Consider the following 17,485-nt stretch of genomic DNA (forward strand, 5'->3'; position numbering starts at 1 on the left):
ATATGTATAAACCTCAAAAAATTGCATGAATAAGAGGTTTGGTTTTATGATGACACAATAGTCTGGATAAAGTAGGATTCCTTGGTACGTTGTTCAGGTCGTATATTTTCCTCTCACACTAGAACACGACTTTTAAATGTCTCACAGAAAAAAAAAACAAATTTGTCACTAACAAATAAGAATGTATGTATACGCTGCCATTAGAAATAACCTGCCGTGATGCCTGATGAGGATGTGTTAGTGGAGAGGGCGTGTCCTCCAGGTCTCGCCCCCGCCCCGCCCTGAGGCTGGGGGCTCTGTCCCCCTGACGCTCGTTTACTCGCAGCCTCTCTCTGGCCATGTTTTCCCTTAGTTCCCATCAGTGCAATTTACTGCCCGCATTCTCTTAGTTCCTCACCTGATCCCGTTCCAAACCATGTAAATCACCGGCCCTTCCAACAGCCACAAAGCTGCAGAATTCACCAAACAAGGACCTGGGAGAAGCACCTTCCCCGCCAGACACTACCCACTCCATCACCGTGGGCACATTCCTGCTCACTGCAGAGAGTTAGCCCCGCATTACCAAACCCTCCACCTGTGAAGCTGTGATTAAACGCCTCCTCTAAACTCCACCATCAGCGCTGTCCTCCATCTCCCACGTCAGCTTTTCCTTTGTTCTGTGATAAACAGCCCGTCAGACCGATCCCTCTGCCTGCTGTAGCTGCTGCTGCTGCTGTCTCTGTTAGTTGCTGTATGCTGATCAACACCTGGTTTGGCTCAGTTTCCAGGTTGTTCCAGGACAGGAAGAGGGAGAATGAGGGGGTGACCACTTCCTGAATAATGTTCTAAGGGGCCCAATCCCTCACTTCAGCACAATGACTGAGGTAACACCCAAAGCCACACTACACCGGTCTGAGGCTGGTTAGCCAGGTCTTTGTGAGTGTGGTTTCTAAAGCAGGACTTTAAGGAATCACCACTTTGACGCCTCAGAATGATACCAAAATATACTCTTACTATGAAAAAATAAAGGGAGTAACTTTATTTCATCTAATATAAATGTGTGTGACAACGTAGCATGTAATGAAACTTAAACGTTAAACAAATGCTGCAAGACCCGGCTATTCAGGATGAACACTGAAATGCACTCACAGAATGGCACAAAAGCGGCAAAGCCATCTCTGCTGCTGTGGAGGGGAAGTGTTGAACTATTTATCACACTCGTCTCCTTTTGTCTGACCCTTAACTATCAGCTTTTCCTGCTTTACATTTCTAAACACAGACAGTGCTCTCTTTCGAAAACAACTCTTTGTTTTTCCGTTTTCCACTTCTGAGTTTGCCGGGAACACATCAACGTGTTTAACCATGAAAGTAAACTGACAAGACAGGAAGTCTGGAGACAGAACTGTGTGTTTACAGGTAACAGTCTTGGACGATACTGTGTTGTTCATTTATTTAAGGACAAAAATAAACATTGAGAACATACTTTATACAGAAAAACTTTAAGTGTCCTCAAGACGAAAGGCTTAAACCAAAAAAGGCAAGGCGGCAGATTTTGTTCACCCTCAAGGTGGAAGGTCAGCAGGAGCGCTTCACAGGCAAGTTCACGCTACGCTCCTGAATCACACATGCACAGCACCCACTCCCAACACTGTGAGTCACAGGGTACTTGCTGTTCTTTTCGTACAAACTACATTTCCCATAATACTTTATTCTAAATTCAGATTAGAAAAGTCCAAATTTTTCCACAAAGACCAAACAGAAAAAAGTAAGTTAAAGTAAAGTAAGTGCTGATGCATTTTTCTATGCATTCATACAATCACATAACAAAAAAAACATGCGGAACATGGAGTAGAAGATTCTTACCAGTTCATAGTTCGCAGTGGGAACACAGGATGTGGAAACCTACAGAACAGAGGAATGAGATGGTCAGATCTGGAACTGAATCTAAACAGCTTTAATCTCTTTCACATTAATAATCTTTTGGATGGACTTCAGTGAGAAATGGGTTTCATTTGCCTGTAATAATATTTGCCAATAATATCTGCCAAGTCTTTTGAGAGTTCAGAGAAATTCACAGTGGTTAAAGTTTTGACTGCACATATTACACAATTGTGATTCTTGTATAAAAGTACAGATTTGCTGAACCTCTATTCTCTGACAACACGCTACATTTGGTATCCTAAATTATCATATAACACATAGAACTGTAGTGTGGTAACCGGTTTACAAACAACATGTGGTTGTACAGTTACTGTAGCACCAGCAGCAGGCTTCTGATTACAGGAGGAAAGTGTGATCTTAAATAGCACTGTAGATTAAGTTCACATAAACTCCAGAATACTCCTGAATAACAGCACTTTGATAACTGTCACAACTTTCCCAGAGGTTTTCATTAACTATGAGGACTGTAGTAGACAAACAAAACAATAAACTTTATTCATATCATCAGATCACCAAGCTGGATGTTTTTTGAAGACTGATACTTTCTGCCAGCTCCAAGTAATAACTGATCTACCACGTCCCGTGATAATCTAACCTGGGGTGACTGACAGTGGCTGGGTCTCAGTACTGACACAGACAATTTATCAGTGTGGTTAACCCTGACTCATCCTCTCTAGGCTAAGATAGTGCTTTGACTAATTACTCTGCACTGAGAGAACAGACAGCCAACGCAAGGCCATTCTGAGGTCTGTTCTGCATTTGTGGCAACATATTGCAGATGACAGTATCCATCCCCCTCCAGGTAATTAAACCACCAATTAAACAATGAAAGACAGAAAATGAAACACTGCATAATTAAACTGGCTCGAAAAAGCCAATTTACTGTTCACCTTATTATTTCCTCTTCTTCTTATTCCATTCTATTTTCTGTCAGTAACTCCTGAAACTTGGCCAGTACCTTCAGCTAGTATTGGATTGCATTGCTTGTGACTTTTGTGTGAACGCCTAAAATATTTTTGAGATGTTTACGATTTCCCATCGGCTAACATGAACAGAACATTCAGAATCTGAACTTTCTACTATGAGTAGTAGTTGATGTCACAATGGGCCTGCTACAGCAGCCACAGATACCACCTATCTCTTCAGCTAATCTTGTAACTACTAGCTACTACCATGCTAGGATTTTTCAAGCCAGTTTAGTTTGTCCTCAGACTTTCCTTTCTTGTTTCTGAGTGAAATCTTTTTTTTGTCCTTACCATCATGACTGATGATATTGAATTTGGAAAAACTGAGCATCATCATTAAGATTCAATCTAGCAGCATTTGTCACTAATCGCATCTCTGCCGGTTCCTCCCTCCAGTAAATGTCAACAGGATGCTTCCTCACTGGCTGTTGCCGCTGATAATATTTACTGCATGAGTAATTATCAGCTGATTCGATTGGGAGTGCATCCCACTGTATGATGCGATTGTGAGTGCGGATGTTTGTTTGTGGGGCGCTGAAACCTGACTGGACAGAGGCCACCGAGGAAGGAAACAATTACTGCCCATCAACAGCTGAAGAAGACATCCACAGTGACTCACTGGTGCCATCGTCAATAAGGCCGAGGCGCGTTACACACACACTGTGTTTTCAGCGTTTGGAGGAAGTGAAATGCAGTTGAGAGCTGAAGAGAGACACACGCCCCTGAATGCCAAAGCTCTGAGCACCCAGTGGGTTGCAAGGACATTGCGTGTGTCTTATCTGATGATAGTGTGAAACGGTCTGGAACATGACAACAGCAAAACTTTATTATCAACAAATTACCTATGTGCTGCTGTATTTACTTAAAAAAATATACACATATAAATTTTTAAAAACCAATTTACTTCTCTGGCATTTCAGTGTTGATTAAATAATTGAATTTATGAATGTTAGCTGAGCAAATAGTTCAGTTTACTTCCTGTACCACGGCCGTTTGAATGGAACACACAGCCTTTCAGAAACCTTTCAGGAACCTTTCAGCCTTTCCTGACGGCTACGAGATGCATCTCCCACCCACACTTACCTCTCATTACTCCACTCACACACAGACACACAGACACACAGACACACAGACAGACAGACAGACAGACAGACAGACAGACAGACAGACAGACACACACACACACACTCATTGACCTTTATCTTGTCAACCATTCCCAAATGCTCTGGAGGGTCTCAGTCTCTCTGCCGGCTCTGCTGTGAGGTGCAGACCTGCTGTGTGGTGCAGACCTGCTGTGGGGTACAGCGTGCAAACCTGCTGTGTGGTACAGACCTGCTGTGAGGTGCAGACCTGCTGTGAGGTGCAGACCTGCTGTGTGGTACAGCGTGCAGACCTGCTGTGTGGTGCAGCGTGCAGACCTGCTGTGAGGTGCAGACCTGCTGTGAGGTGCAGACCTGCTGTGTGGTACAGCGTGCAGACCTGCTGTGAGGTGCAGACCTGCTGTGAGGTGCAGACCTGCTGTGTGGTGCAGACCTGCTGTGTGGTACAGCATGCAGACCTGCTGTGTGGTGCAGACCTGCTGTGTGGTGCAGACCTGCTGTGTGGTACAGCATGCAGACCTGCTGTGTGGTACAGTGTGCAGACCTGCTGTTTGGTGCAGACCTGCTGTGTGGTGCAGACCTGCTGTGGGGTACAGCATGCAGACCTGCTGTGTGGTGCAGACCTGCTGTGGGGTACAGCATGCAGACCTGCTGTGTGGTGCAGACCTGCTGTGGGGTACAGCATGCAGACCTGCTGAGCCTCTTTCAGTGCAGGATTCTTTCTCCTCACCCCACCTCCTTCCACTCCTCCTCCTGCCATCAATAATCCTTCTGTCACCTCACTTTTCTTTCGTCCTCTAACCTCTCCACTTCTCTGCGACCTCTGTGCTGGGGTGTGTGCAGACACGTCCAGCCTGGAGCGGCTTTCTGTTGCAGTTTGGGGAGAAATGGGAAGCCTGTCTGTTGCTATGATCGCAGGATAAGGGAGAATTTAAGGCCTGTTTCTACTGCTGCATTCAGCAAGAGCACCCCTGCAGCCCATATCAGAGTCTGACCTGTCCAAAGTGCTTTATTTGCTAAATCCCACAGAGCAACAGTGTTAATCTCAGCTTCAGCCTTGGAGAAACAGGGCTGGGAATAACAGGAGCTCAGGCCAAACACAGGGCCCAGACCGTTTTCACACACAGAGACGACTCCAGCAGCTTGACTGTTACAGCTCCTCACAATCCTCTCTTCACAGGGCCTGTGTTCCACACTCTGAGTTAATGGGAATAACAGCAAATAGCACGGCCCTTTAACAATCAATAGCTGCCGTAAAATTTTATTTCAACCTGGAATGGAGCAGTGAGCTCATCAGCTCCTGGGGTTAGAATACAGACTCCAACTCATGTGCGTGAAATGACCGCAGATGCCCCATCCAAACGCCACCCTTCACAGAGAAAGGGAATACTTAATGGGGTGGCATTCAGTCTGATAAACCCAGAAATGCGTCGCCCTCCTGCACCCTGAGCTTCTCGTGCGGTGCAGAAAGCATGGCACAGAGTGGGATTGATTGGAAGACGTGCATTAAGGCTCCCCACATGCAAATAACTCGGCCTCTGCCCTGCGTTAAACAGCCGTTTCCCTGGAGTCTCGGCTCCCTCGATCGCTGCCATTTTACGAGCAGCATGGCGCGTCTGTGGCATGCTGGTTCCTGGCTGGCGGTCAAAGCCACGACCTGCCCAAACTGCAGGGCAATATGTCTGCAGAGGAGGCAGGTAATGGCTTAAAAGGGCAGCCTCAGGACTCACAGCGGCCGATAGCGGAGAAAAACGGTCACTTTACAGAGTCCTGCGTGACAGAGCTCCACGACGCAGACAGAGTGAAAGCTGTAATGTGGCGAGCTTCTCGGGGCTCTCGTTTGCAGGGAGTCTGTGTGTAGTCGTGGAGAACAGGCTTCTCTGCGGTTAAACCATAACATTATGCCACAGCCAGCCTCACAGAGCGGGGCAGGTCAGCTCATGTGCTGCCGTGAACAACTTTTCTAAGCCCATCGCATCCATGCGTCTTAAATATGAGTCTGGCCTGAAGCCCATCAGCCTTGTGGGCGTCTTTCCACTTCACCTGATGGATTACCCAAACATTTGCATATTTCCCCTGTGTTCCTGTGAAATCCACACAATTTGCTTGTAAATGCACCCTTCCAAACTAGCAAACCACCTTTTCAATTCTACAAATTAAACAGTTAAAATGTTGCAATTAAAATGTTTTTCGATACACCGTCTGACTCAGAAACCTTGATTCTGTTGGTGTGATGCTTGCTCTGGGTCATGTCTAAACAATTAGCAACCTTATGTAACAGCCAAGGAAGCAATTTGAAACAGACCAATTACAGGTGTGAAGGGAAAGGAACGTTTAACTGTCAGGTTTTTCTGAAAGGAAGCCACCCGAGCCGCCAGACACAACTTTCCGGCACACAAAGCTCTCAATGTGCTCTGCATGCCGGAGGGGTGAATGTTAACACTGGAAGAGTGTACAAATAAGGTTAACACCATGGAGAGTGATTGTGTTTTTGCATTCCATACAAGCTTGCATTAACAACATTAAACCCTGATCCATCACCCCCAGACAGCAGTGCAAATCACATGGGGAATTCAAGAGAGCCCTAAGAGAAGCGCATGGTTTAAAGCCATGCATTTAAAATGCCTTTTCTACTTTCATATTACAATAAACCCCGATCCAGCTGTAAAGAATAGCCAATGAGAGGAATAAGTGAGGTGTTCTTTTAGGTACACTGTATTTGCGAGCCACGCAGGTATACTCCTGTTTTAGGTACACTGTATTTGCGAGCCATGCAGGTATACTCCTGTTTTAGGTACACTGTATTTGCGAGCCATGCAGGTATACTCCTGTTTTAGGTACACTGTATTTGCGAGCCATGCAGGTATACTCCTGGAACGAAAAGCGCATCTGTTTTGGCTTCGAAACTCGGCTTTCAGAGAAATGCTTTTTGTGAAGTTTGTCCAGGTACATCAAAGCCATGCCTGGCACTAACACACGCAAACCGCAGACTGATGGTATCGACACAGCCAATCAGATGCTCTCGCCGTAACTAATAACACAGATCTGCCCACACGCAGGTGTTTCGGTCGGACCCGGGACTAATATGGACCGACTGGCTTTAAACAACAGGCCGGAATGGAACAGGAGCCCGGTTCCAAGTGCCCTCTCTTCCAGCAAAACAGGCCTGAGTGACATCTTCGTGTTTCTTTATTTCTCTCTCCACAAGCTTTTTTTATTCCTCCAACATCTGAATAACAACCTCTCTTCCAGCCCGTGCCTGCTGGAGGAGCAGGGGCTCAGGGGATGGAGGGAAAACTTCTACCATAAAAGGGCCTGGACTCCAGGAAGAGCAGGCTCCGCCCCCAGGGCCTGGCAGAGGGCCACGCGGGAGAGGGCGGGAGAGCAAGGATGGGGGGGTTTGGCAACCAAACGGCATGAAGAGGGAACAGGATGATGTAAAGAGTTTAAACACACCGATCCAAACACACTCCACATCCCTGCCATGTTTACAAGGCTCCACGAGAGATCAGATATCCCCAGAGTCTTAAATGCCATTGTTTCACTCTGCCTCTAATGTTTTCTGCAAAGATTCATCCAGAGAATTACTGTATAAGGATAAGGAGCGGAGTTTTTCTCTGACAGGAGACAAATGACAGGATTTGCATGTTTAGCAGAGAGAAGACTGACACACTGTCATGCTCTAAATATGCTCTAGGGCAATAATAAAACTTTTAACCACCGACAGAGAGAGAATAAGTTATGACATGGAGAAATAAATGCACTTGGTTGGTTCCAGAGAAACAGATGAAGCCAGCGAGCCAGGAGAAAAGGTTAATCTCCCGTCACGAGGGAGACTTAGAGACCGCCAAGCCAATTACTCAAACACCAGCAATTTCTCTCAGTGGTCCCAGCAAACAAGCTAGAGGGACCCCACAAACCCACCTCCATCTCCCCTCTTTGTGTGGAATCTGTGCCCTGCAATCACAACTAAGCTAAGCCCACGCTAACACATTGCTTTAGGGGAACTGTGACAGGTTTGGACAAGTCACCAGTCGCAGTCAGTCGAGTAGCACTCACTCCTAGAGCGATAGAGTTTCAGTGCCAGGGGAAGGCTCTTTGCAAGCAGGTGAAGACATTTTGTGCTTGAGTTCGATTCATGAATTTATATGACAGCAGATTTATGCCACGGACATGAATAAGCTCTCATGTCCTAATTCTGGGAAGATAGAACTTTTGTGCTCAAGATAGATGTTTTTGGCTAGTTGACATGGAATAAATCATTCTATAATTGACTCTATTAAAACAATATTGGTTGACATGCACTTCTGGCATGACTAGTGCGTTTTCTCTCTCATACAAAATTAATAATTGCCGTTAGTCTCATGCAAATATTTAACTTACTAAAACCCAAATAAACACATCTCTCACACTATTACAAAGACAACACCTAATAAATGATTTTAAAGCATCGTGTGAATTAATGTTTCTATACTGTACTTTACGTGCTGAAGCATTCTGTTCAGGCCTTTGGTTTCTGTCAAAGCAAAGAGAAAAACTGTGGTCAGGAAAGACCAATGGCAAAAACATAAAAATGATGCTAAATAAATACAGAAAGCTGCCAAAAATTTTAAAGGATGAATATGAAATGACATCTTTCCCCAGCAGCCACATCTGACCTGAACTATATGGACAAGGACTGGAGCATAAATGATTCAATGTGATTCAGTACGTGACAGAAAAGAGCTAGCAAAGACCAGCGTAGCGTGAGGCCGTACATTAATGGCCTTCTCACCATTCAGAGTTTTTACAGCCTTGCTTAAAAAAACAGCTCCCTTGGTTTAGAGTTGCTCTAAGCCGGGCCTGGTGGTGGGTTTCCTGGCATTATTTTGCCAGTCAGGCCATAAATCAGAGAGAAAAGCAAACAAGAACACAACAACTCTGCTGAAAACATCAAAAATGCGCCTGCCTTCTCTGCCCCCTCCGTAGGGACACGCACCCTGATATCAGCCCCTCCCCCTGCCAGAGCTCCTCCCACATTCCCCTCAGAAGCCAGCGGGCCACCACTCTTCCCAGGGAAATATCCAAAACAGTCACGCAACCCAGGGGCAGGGCCTGGCCGTTTCCGCAGAGACACACGCATGTCCCGGTTTGCCAAGGTGATCTCTCCAGATAAAGTGTTCTGTCTGTGGAGCCTCCCTCACCTCGGAGAGGCCTGTGGATGCGGGACGCTGGTGGGGTGACCCAGGGGCACTTTCCAGGCTAGCCTCGGGCGAAAGCACACGTGTGATGCATCAGCACCATAATCCAAACACGGCTCCTCAGAGACAGAGCATTACGCTGCCGCTCAAGCCCCCAAGAGGAGATTTATTACAGACAAAACACTGGAGGCCTGCCAGACAGGCAGACCAGGGGTGAGGAGAGGTCCTCAACCAGCCCAGGCACGGGGCCTCATCGTTCACACACACACAGACACGCAAAGACGCATACTCACAAACACACAAACAGAAACACCCAGACTATTAACACTTACACTCAATTTCACTCTGTTGAGAGGTAAAAATCTATATGGTTATACTGAATTGGGTTTTTAAAACTAACACTGTTAAACACAATAACACTGTTAAGTGCAAAATGTGAATGAAACCATAAAAATAGATACCTTTCCATATTTGAAATATTATTATGTTTAGGGGACATTTTGAATGATTCTTACTTCATAAAAAATAAAAAAAAAATGAAATATGCAGTTTTTTTTAATTAATCATTAGTGTGACTCTTGACTTTTGCCTTGATGAAAATAAATGTTCAACATTAAGAGATTATTGTCTGGCTAGTAAGCTATAGTACATCCCTAGTTCCAAATCATAAATAAAAAGAGAGATCTAGAAAGGTTAACTTACATTAATTTCAATGTAAAATGCAGCAAAGATTGATGTGGTAATGTCTCCAGATTGAGCTACTATTTCCGTTTCAACAGCAACAGCCAAGATCACCAGTGCATTTTAAATATGGAATCACTTACAGAAGAACAGCAAGTCATATCTGTGTGTTCATGAAGTTAGGCATTTCTTAGCATGCTAATACAGCGTGATCAATTTTATAACTGTCTACCTGCAGACTCATTAAAGAACATCTGTGAACAATATATTTCAAGTTGGAACTTCTGTTGGAATTTTTCTTTCTTCTTAAATATTTATGATGTTGCACTCTACTTTATAGGGCCGTTGTACACTATGCCACATCCCAGTACTGGCATGTTTGTGAAGTCATGGTCTGAGCTTAATGTGAGGAGGGGACAATCAGCCAAATGGCTGCTCTACTCTGGTGAAAAGGAGACATTAAAAACATACATCGATGGAACAGAGACTGGCATTTGAAACAATTCCACTCAGAGCAACAAATATTATTTATTTACCAATCTTAAAACCCCAACGTCCACGAGAAAATTAGCACGAGAGCAAAAAAGCAAAAAACGGTTCTTCCTCTGTTTCCAACTATAACCATTAGTCAATAAAGCGTATTATGCTAGAGGAGCCAGACTACTTGATTACACAAGGCAATTTTAGATATCAACCATCATTAAAAAGGCACAATCCAATGTTCCCATTAAGGCACATAATATGTCTCTGTATTGCCTCAGTCTGGAGCGCTGGCACTGGGGGCCTCTGTAACTCCTGTTCTCTTCATGGCTTAAACTCCATCGCCCTGACTGCAACCACACTGGAACATTAACTTATCTGTCTTCAGATATGAAACCTGGAGACTCCGTGACTCTGCACTGCACTTGCAACATGTCATGGTAAAAAGAAAGATCGCAGCAGAAACACAGATCTGGCATCCCTCAGATTTTCACCATGCAATTTCTTTTCCAAACTTTTTTGTTCAGAGTATTGGAAAATTTTGAAGCTGATATGTGCAATTATGGTCAGTATGGGACCCTTGTTAAAAGCATGATTTAGGTCTCCATTTGAGATTAGATTAAGTGCATATGACCACAGAACATGGTGCATTACATTTAGGGGCAGGATTAATGGACTCTTTAATGCAGGCATGTTTTGATCATTACAAGCCTTCCTGCTTTTGGTTTAAATTGGCAGATATTAGCAGATCGGGAACTAGCAACTCCTTTCAGGTAAGTCTGGAGCACCGATGATTCTCAAAACTAAATGCAGGAAGTTTTCACTAATTTTCCTGCAAATGACTTCCTCTGGGCCTTGTAGCAGTTCCAAGGAGTAGTTTCAGTTTGTGCAAACCTGACTCTAATGTGCGGGACCTCTCCCCCAATTGCTGCTCCAGCTAAAACCCAATTCCACACAATCAAAATGAAACTGAAACGCTACATTTAGTGAAGGCAGTTCCAGCCTTGCATTATTAACGAGTATATACTGCCCCACACCCCACACGTATATACGTATCTCGTATGTATACCCCTCCCCCCTTTTAGTGGTATAGTGGAAAGCGGGAGAAAGAGACTGTAATTGGTCTTTCACTGGAGCCCTGGCCATTTACTCAATACAGAAGTACTTACTGTAATGAATGTGTACACTTTCCGCGGTGCTTTTTACATGTAATGGATTTAAATGGCAGCTGTTTCACGATCGTTTTAATGTAGCCTTCCCGTTCTGGCATTTGCTGTTTGTTTTCACGTAAACATAACCTTTCACCGGTACCAAACATACACCAACTGACTGATCGCCAGCAACGACCTCGGTAGTGTGCCTGTCCTACCTGAATTCACCTGGCTGTGGAGATACTGAGGGGGTAGGTGTTAAAACGCAAAGAAAACTCTTCTGACAGCACTTGAGTCATTGAGTGGAGGCATGGGAGCAGCGCATTTGCGCCGCGGACACGCTCGGCTTTTACGGGAAACAGAAATAAACCTGTTAATGCTTTCACACTCCACAGATGTCAGGCACTGCATGCAGATTCCCTCTAATTCACTGTGACCTTGTAAAAACCCAGCGCTGAAATTAGATACATCCTGTTGCAGCACCACGCTCGCGCCTGAAAACAGCCCCTTACGGTCCGCGACAGTTAAACTGCATCACCGGCGGCGGCGCAAATATGTCTGAGACTAAGCGTCATTAATTCATCTGTGAAGTGTGAGTAGATGGGCTGTCTCCCTTTGGGAAGAGGAGGATCTGTGGGAATTACAGTAAAACTTTCTGATGTGGGATCAAACGTTCACATTCTGGGGCTTTCCGGCGACGATGGACACGACTGAGCGGGGAGGTCCAGAGACGATGGTGAGGACATTTCCTCACAACGCCCATAGGAGTGGCCTGTACACTGCAGGATCTGAACAGCGTATTGGGAAAGGATTTGCACTTGGCCATCCATTCTTTGTCATTTTGAATGTTGTGCTTTGACAGAGTGCAGAAGTGTGCGATGCGCGCGGAATGTCCACCAGTTTTCCAGCTCGCCGGGGGTCTGCCGGACCCTCAGCACCGGCTCCGTGTTTACAGAGATTCTAACGCTGGGACAGAGCCTGGATTTATGATGCACTCAAGTACGCATTTTGTTTTACCACCATGCAAATTTGTAGTTCGCAGGAGTGCCCAGAGCTAAGCGATTACTTTTGAAATAAAAGGAAGGAATGTAAACATGCTGTTGTGGCACAAAGGCACGGTGCTGCCGATCGCACGGGCCGTGCATTGTGCAGGCAGGTCTATGATTAACTCTGCTGCCAGTGATTACAGAAGAGATTTTCATCCAGACATATTTACAAGCACTAACACATGCCCACGCTCACACACACCCACACATACACACACACGCACATACACACACACACACACACACACACACAGACACACACACCCACACATATACACACACACACAGACACACACACACACACAGACACACACACACACACACACACACACACATACACACACACGCACATACACACACACACCCACACATATACACACACACACACACACACACACACACACACACATACACACACACGCACATACACACACACACCCACACACAGACACACACACACAGACACACACACACAAACACACACATGCATGGGCAGAAATGTGAAATAGCTTAAAGGTTAATCTGTGAGCAGCAGTGTCATGCTCCACTGTTTGGGTCTCCTCCATCTGAAGCCTTAACTAAACACAAATCAAAGGCCAATTAAGAGGAATTCCATGCACCGCAACTCATTCAACATTCACCCTATTTTCACATCTCCTGCTACGCTCTGGTGTGTAATTGAGTAAACTTGCTTCCATATGACCTCCATCCCGATAGCTTAATATGGTTCCCACAGAGAGAGAGAGTGGAGGGCCGGAGAGGCTGGCTGAGGAAAGCAATGATACAGACATGCAGATTTATTTCTCTGTGGCTTTCTGTGGTGAAACAAATACATCTTCAGCTGTAAGATTAAATGATGCCTGAAGTTCCATAATGCGAGAGCTTTAAACAGACATTCATCAACAGAATTCCAGCCACACAGTGCAAAGCACTGTGCCATAGAATTCCTCTCTCCTGCCCACCAACAAAAATATATGGAAATGCATTCACAGGAATTTTCAGAGCTGCTCACTGTACGTCTCGCTTGAAAAGTCAAGGCAGAGCTACACATGTTCTCAGTCTCCGCAAGCCCCTGCCTTCCCCTCTTTTTTTTCCTGTACTGTCTGATCTGTTTCTGCACAATTTAAATGTTAGGACTGTCACAAGCCACAAAGGTCTTATTTGTATTGTTGCGGTGGCAGAAGATTACAAAGTGAGAGTCGGTTTGGTGAACTTGAACAAGCCTAACAGGGTTCTGGTGCTGTCAGCTCTGCAAAAACTGAACATATTTTCCTGCAGTTCAACCAGTGAGTCAGATACCATCTTTATCCTCAATACACAGCGGAGACAATCTCTTCTGTATGGCCGCTTGTCCAAACAGCATGAGCAATAAGACAATCCTAGCGTGTAAATACCGAGGGTTATTAAGGAGAGCCCAGATTACATCACAGGAGGAAAATGGAGACGCACTCACATGACTGTTAGACCAGCTGATGCTGTGCTGGACAAACAGCCATTGCTGATCCCTTCTCAGTTCAAAACCAGCTTCATCCCCGTTCAGATCTCATAATTCATCCCTAAGCTGTATTTGATATTTCATCTGCTATACCGCTAGATAGTTTGGTGGTGTTTTATTGCATTAAGGCATCTATCATGAAGTGTTCAAAGTTGGCTTGAAGGAAATGAGTGATGTTAAGAGCAGATGGTGAAAAAATGTGCTCTCTCTCCACAGAGCCGGGGTACTGTATCTCCCCAGAGAGCTGCCAGGGGATGTCAGTATCCTTACGCCAACACTAACTTCACAATCGAGTGAGACGCTGCACATTGGTCAGTGTTTGTTTGGTGATTAAAAAGTGTTCTGGACAGTGTGAGTCAAAAGACTGATAATGAGGACAAGCAGAGGATGAGGATGAGCAGAGCAATTCTAAAATTAATGTATTTCAGGGAATAATGTCTCATGAATAAGCTGCAGACGTCACTTTGGTTTCAGACATAACTCAGTCTGTACGTTCCCATGAAGCGGCTGAGATCTGAACTGTCACAGAGTACAGAAATTAATGCATTTCCCAAACTCCCTACAGTTCAGCATTTCTGCTCTTGCCACAATTGAGTCAAATTGGTAGAAACTGCGTCTGCCAAAACGCAAAGAGCTGTTCTCCCACACTTGCAGTCTTGCTATGATCAAAATGCTGGCCCTGTTTGTCCAGCAGTTCACATTAATGGCGCGGCGTGTTTTGGAGTGTATAGAGGGGACGTTTGGCTTGATAAGACACACTCCTCTGTCCCCTGGCATGGTTGCCTGGCGTTTGGCAGTGTACTCTAAGCCAAGCTTTCAGCCAGTACCTTCCCAACTGATGGCAGCACAGAAATTCCCTGGACAGAGATCATAAACATGGAGGCACCCCTAAAAATGTGACATTACAGGCAGTCACTGGGTAAAGCAAAGAAAAGATAAAAAATATATGCATGCACCTTATCATACAGGAATGGAAAAACATGTATATTTATATATTTTGTTTCTTTTGTTTGAACAGCTGACATGATGGGGCTGCATTTGCATATTGCCATCATGCACACAGAAAATATCATCATAATTGTATTTAAGAACAAATGCAATAATTGTTAAAAAAAAGCTGTTTACATATTATGTGATTCAGCCCACCTGTTGAATCTCCATTGGTGCTGCAGGTAGTGTAAATATAAGGTGTGATACAGTTTATTTTTTTTTTATTTGTTTCCCTGATGAAAATCATTACTAATGCATAAGTTAAGACTGCCCCGTTGGTTCTGGTCAAGTCTGGGAAATTATCTAAATTACTGACATTCGATTGACTGAAGTCCTTTTGGGAGTGTGGCTGTCTTTAGTTCACTCCTGAAAATGACAGGTACTGACAGACACTCCTTATCCAATCCTTCACACTCCAGCTCATCTCCCCAAATCAGAGAACAGAACAAGTAATCTGAGCAACTTGTATCTAAGAGATATTTCTATATGGTCTTTCTATTGGCCGTAGGGACAGAGAGAGTGATAACTGACCATTTGAAGGCACTGACAAACACTAAGCAGGCTGCCACCTGACCCTGTGCCCTGCTCCAGCGGACAGCGCCCGCGGCTCCGCCCCGCCAGGTGACGGACTGCTCCAGCGGACAGTGCCCGCGGCTCCGCCCGGCCAGGTGACGGACTGCTCCAGCGGACAGCGCCCGCGGCTCCGCCCCGTCAGGTGACGGACTGCTCCAGTGGACAGCGCCCGCGGCTCCGCCCCGCCAGGTGACGGATGGCGGCTTGCGGCAGACGCGTGGGAGAGAGCGTACAGCAGCAGAGCGCTGGGCCGCAGGAGGCATGTCTGACCGCACCGCACACACGGCCCTCCGGGGGGGGCTATTGTTCGGGGTTTAGCAGTGGATTTGTCACTCCTGTCAGATGCATTTGTTACAGTAAAAGCAGAAAACGTGTGCAGCCGGGGAAGGCAGCGCGTCTGACAGGCTGCAAATCTCTCTCCCGAGGAGATGAAAGGAAGGGCCAGGACCACCGCGCGGCTGAGCTGACCTCAGATCAGCGCTCAGCGAGGTGCTTTCCGAACACTGCACCGTGCGCACCACTAACAAAAGCTGCTGCACACGCTCTCCCAGCTAATAAACAACTGCCACTGTTCAGTATTACACTGGATCTTGTGCAAGAAAAACTATCTAATAGCACATGAAAAAGTAACAGCGGAGCCCTCAGCTCACTGCAATGCACGGCTCCTTTCATCACTGTCATGTTTGACAGAGACAGTCTTGGCTGCACCGGTGCACACATGCCCTGCACGTACTCCAGCACGAAGCAGTTTTTAACAAGGTCCACTAAAGCACTGTTAATGTGCTATTCAAAAGGGAAACCGCAGTGTTAATATACTGAAACTTATTGAAACTAATATACTGAAACCCCACTTATTTACTAAATTGTACAAAAAATGTCTAAATGTGTTAAATTCCTTTACAAAGACTGACTGGGACACTTGCACAGTATCTCTAATTCTGTACGCGAGTCCTGCCGGAGCACGCTGCCTGTGTCCTGCTGTAAAAAGCAGGGAAAGCGCACAGACACCAGGTCTCATTTACACACAGCCCGCGAACAGAGTGTAGTAACCGTGAGCCGGAGAGTTACTGCTTTCCAGCGGAGCAACAGATCAATGGGAGAGAGCAGCTCAGATTCCAGGCATATTTGAGGAGAGTTTTCCCCGCCAGCCGCCCCAGCGGAACGGTGAGCGCTCTTACCTGGAACACGGCGGTGGCCATCCTCCCCCTGCTCTCACTGCCGCATGCTGTCCCCAGCCGAGCCTGTCCCCGGCACGCCGCCTCACCGAGCCTATCCCCTGCACGCCGCTCAGAAACAGCGAGGGCAATCCAGGGAGCCGCGCGGAGGAGCACACGGAGGTGTGCACGCGTGTGCGCGTGTGTGAGTGTGCGTGTGTGTGCGCTCCTCTGACTTCAGCTGCCTCTCCACTCTCCCTCCTGGCTTGTAGTTCGTTCTCCCCAGCCAGGAAAAAAATATATACTATATATGGCCAAGAGCAGACAGGAGGCCAACTTCGGTCCTAGCACCCAAAACTTGAGAAGCGCACGGCACGGAATCTGGGAAGTCTGGCTGCAGGATATTCCCATTCCCTTTCCCCTCTCTCTCTCTCACTCACTCCCCTCCCACTCTCCCACCCTCTCTCTCTCTCTCTCTCTCTCTCTCTCTCTCCCTCGCTCTCCCTGTATGACTCTCTCTCTCTTCCTCGATATGCAAGAACACATCTGGGGGGAAAAAAATTAACCAATAAAACGTAAAGCTGAACTTCCAGAAAGCACAGGGGCTGGACTGCAGGCTCGCCGACAGGACGCACCCCCCTCTGGTTGTTATCAAGTTCTCAGTTTACAGGTTAAACATGAGTTGACAAGCTCAGCGCCAGGCTCTACAGCAGCTCAGAGTGAGGGCTCTCTGTCAGCCCGGCCACGGCA

The 17,485-nt window shown here is 46.1% G+C and overlaps 1 protein-coding gene across 6 annotated transcripts in view; it reads right to left on the reverse strand.

Annotated features, from left to right (window-relative positions):
* LOC118786017 (tensin-like) overlaps nucleotides 1-17,485 on the reverse strand; it is a 180,636-nt gene that overhangs the window by 73,815 nt on the left and 89,336 nt on the right. For 5 of the 6 annotated variants that reach the window (XM_036541018.1, XM_036541015.1, XM_036541013.1 and 2 more), the window contains one exon: nucleotides 1,843-1,881. In XM_036541018.1, coding sequence (XP_036396911.1) covers nucleotides 1,843-1,881 — 39 coding nt within the window. Of the gene's footprint in view, nucleotides 1-1,842; nucleotides 1,882-16,759; nucleotides 17,151-17,485 lie in introns of those variants that run through there. The other variant, XM_036541016.1, reaches the window with a different exon arrangement.

The sequence above is a fragment of the Megalops cyprinoides genome, chromosome 11 (assembly GCF_013368585.1).
Source record: "Megalops cyprinoides isolate fMegCyp1 chromosome 11, fMegCyp1.pri, whole genome shotgun sequence".
Classification (NCBI taxonomy): Eukaryota; Metazoa; Chordata; class Actinopteri; order Elopiformes; family Megalopidae; genus Megalops; species Megalops cyprinoides.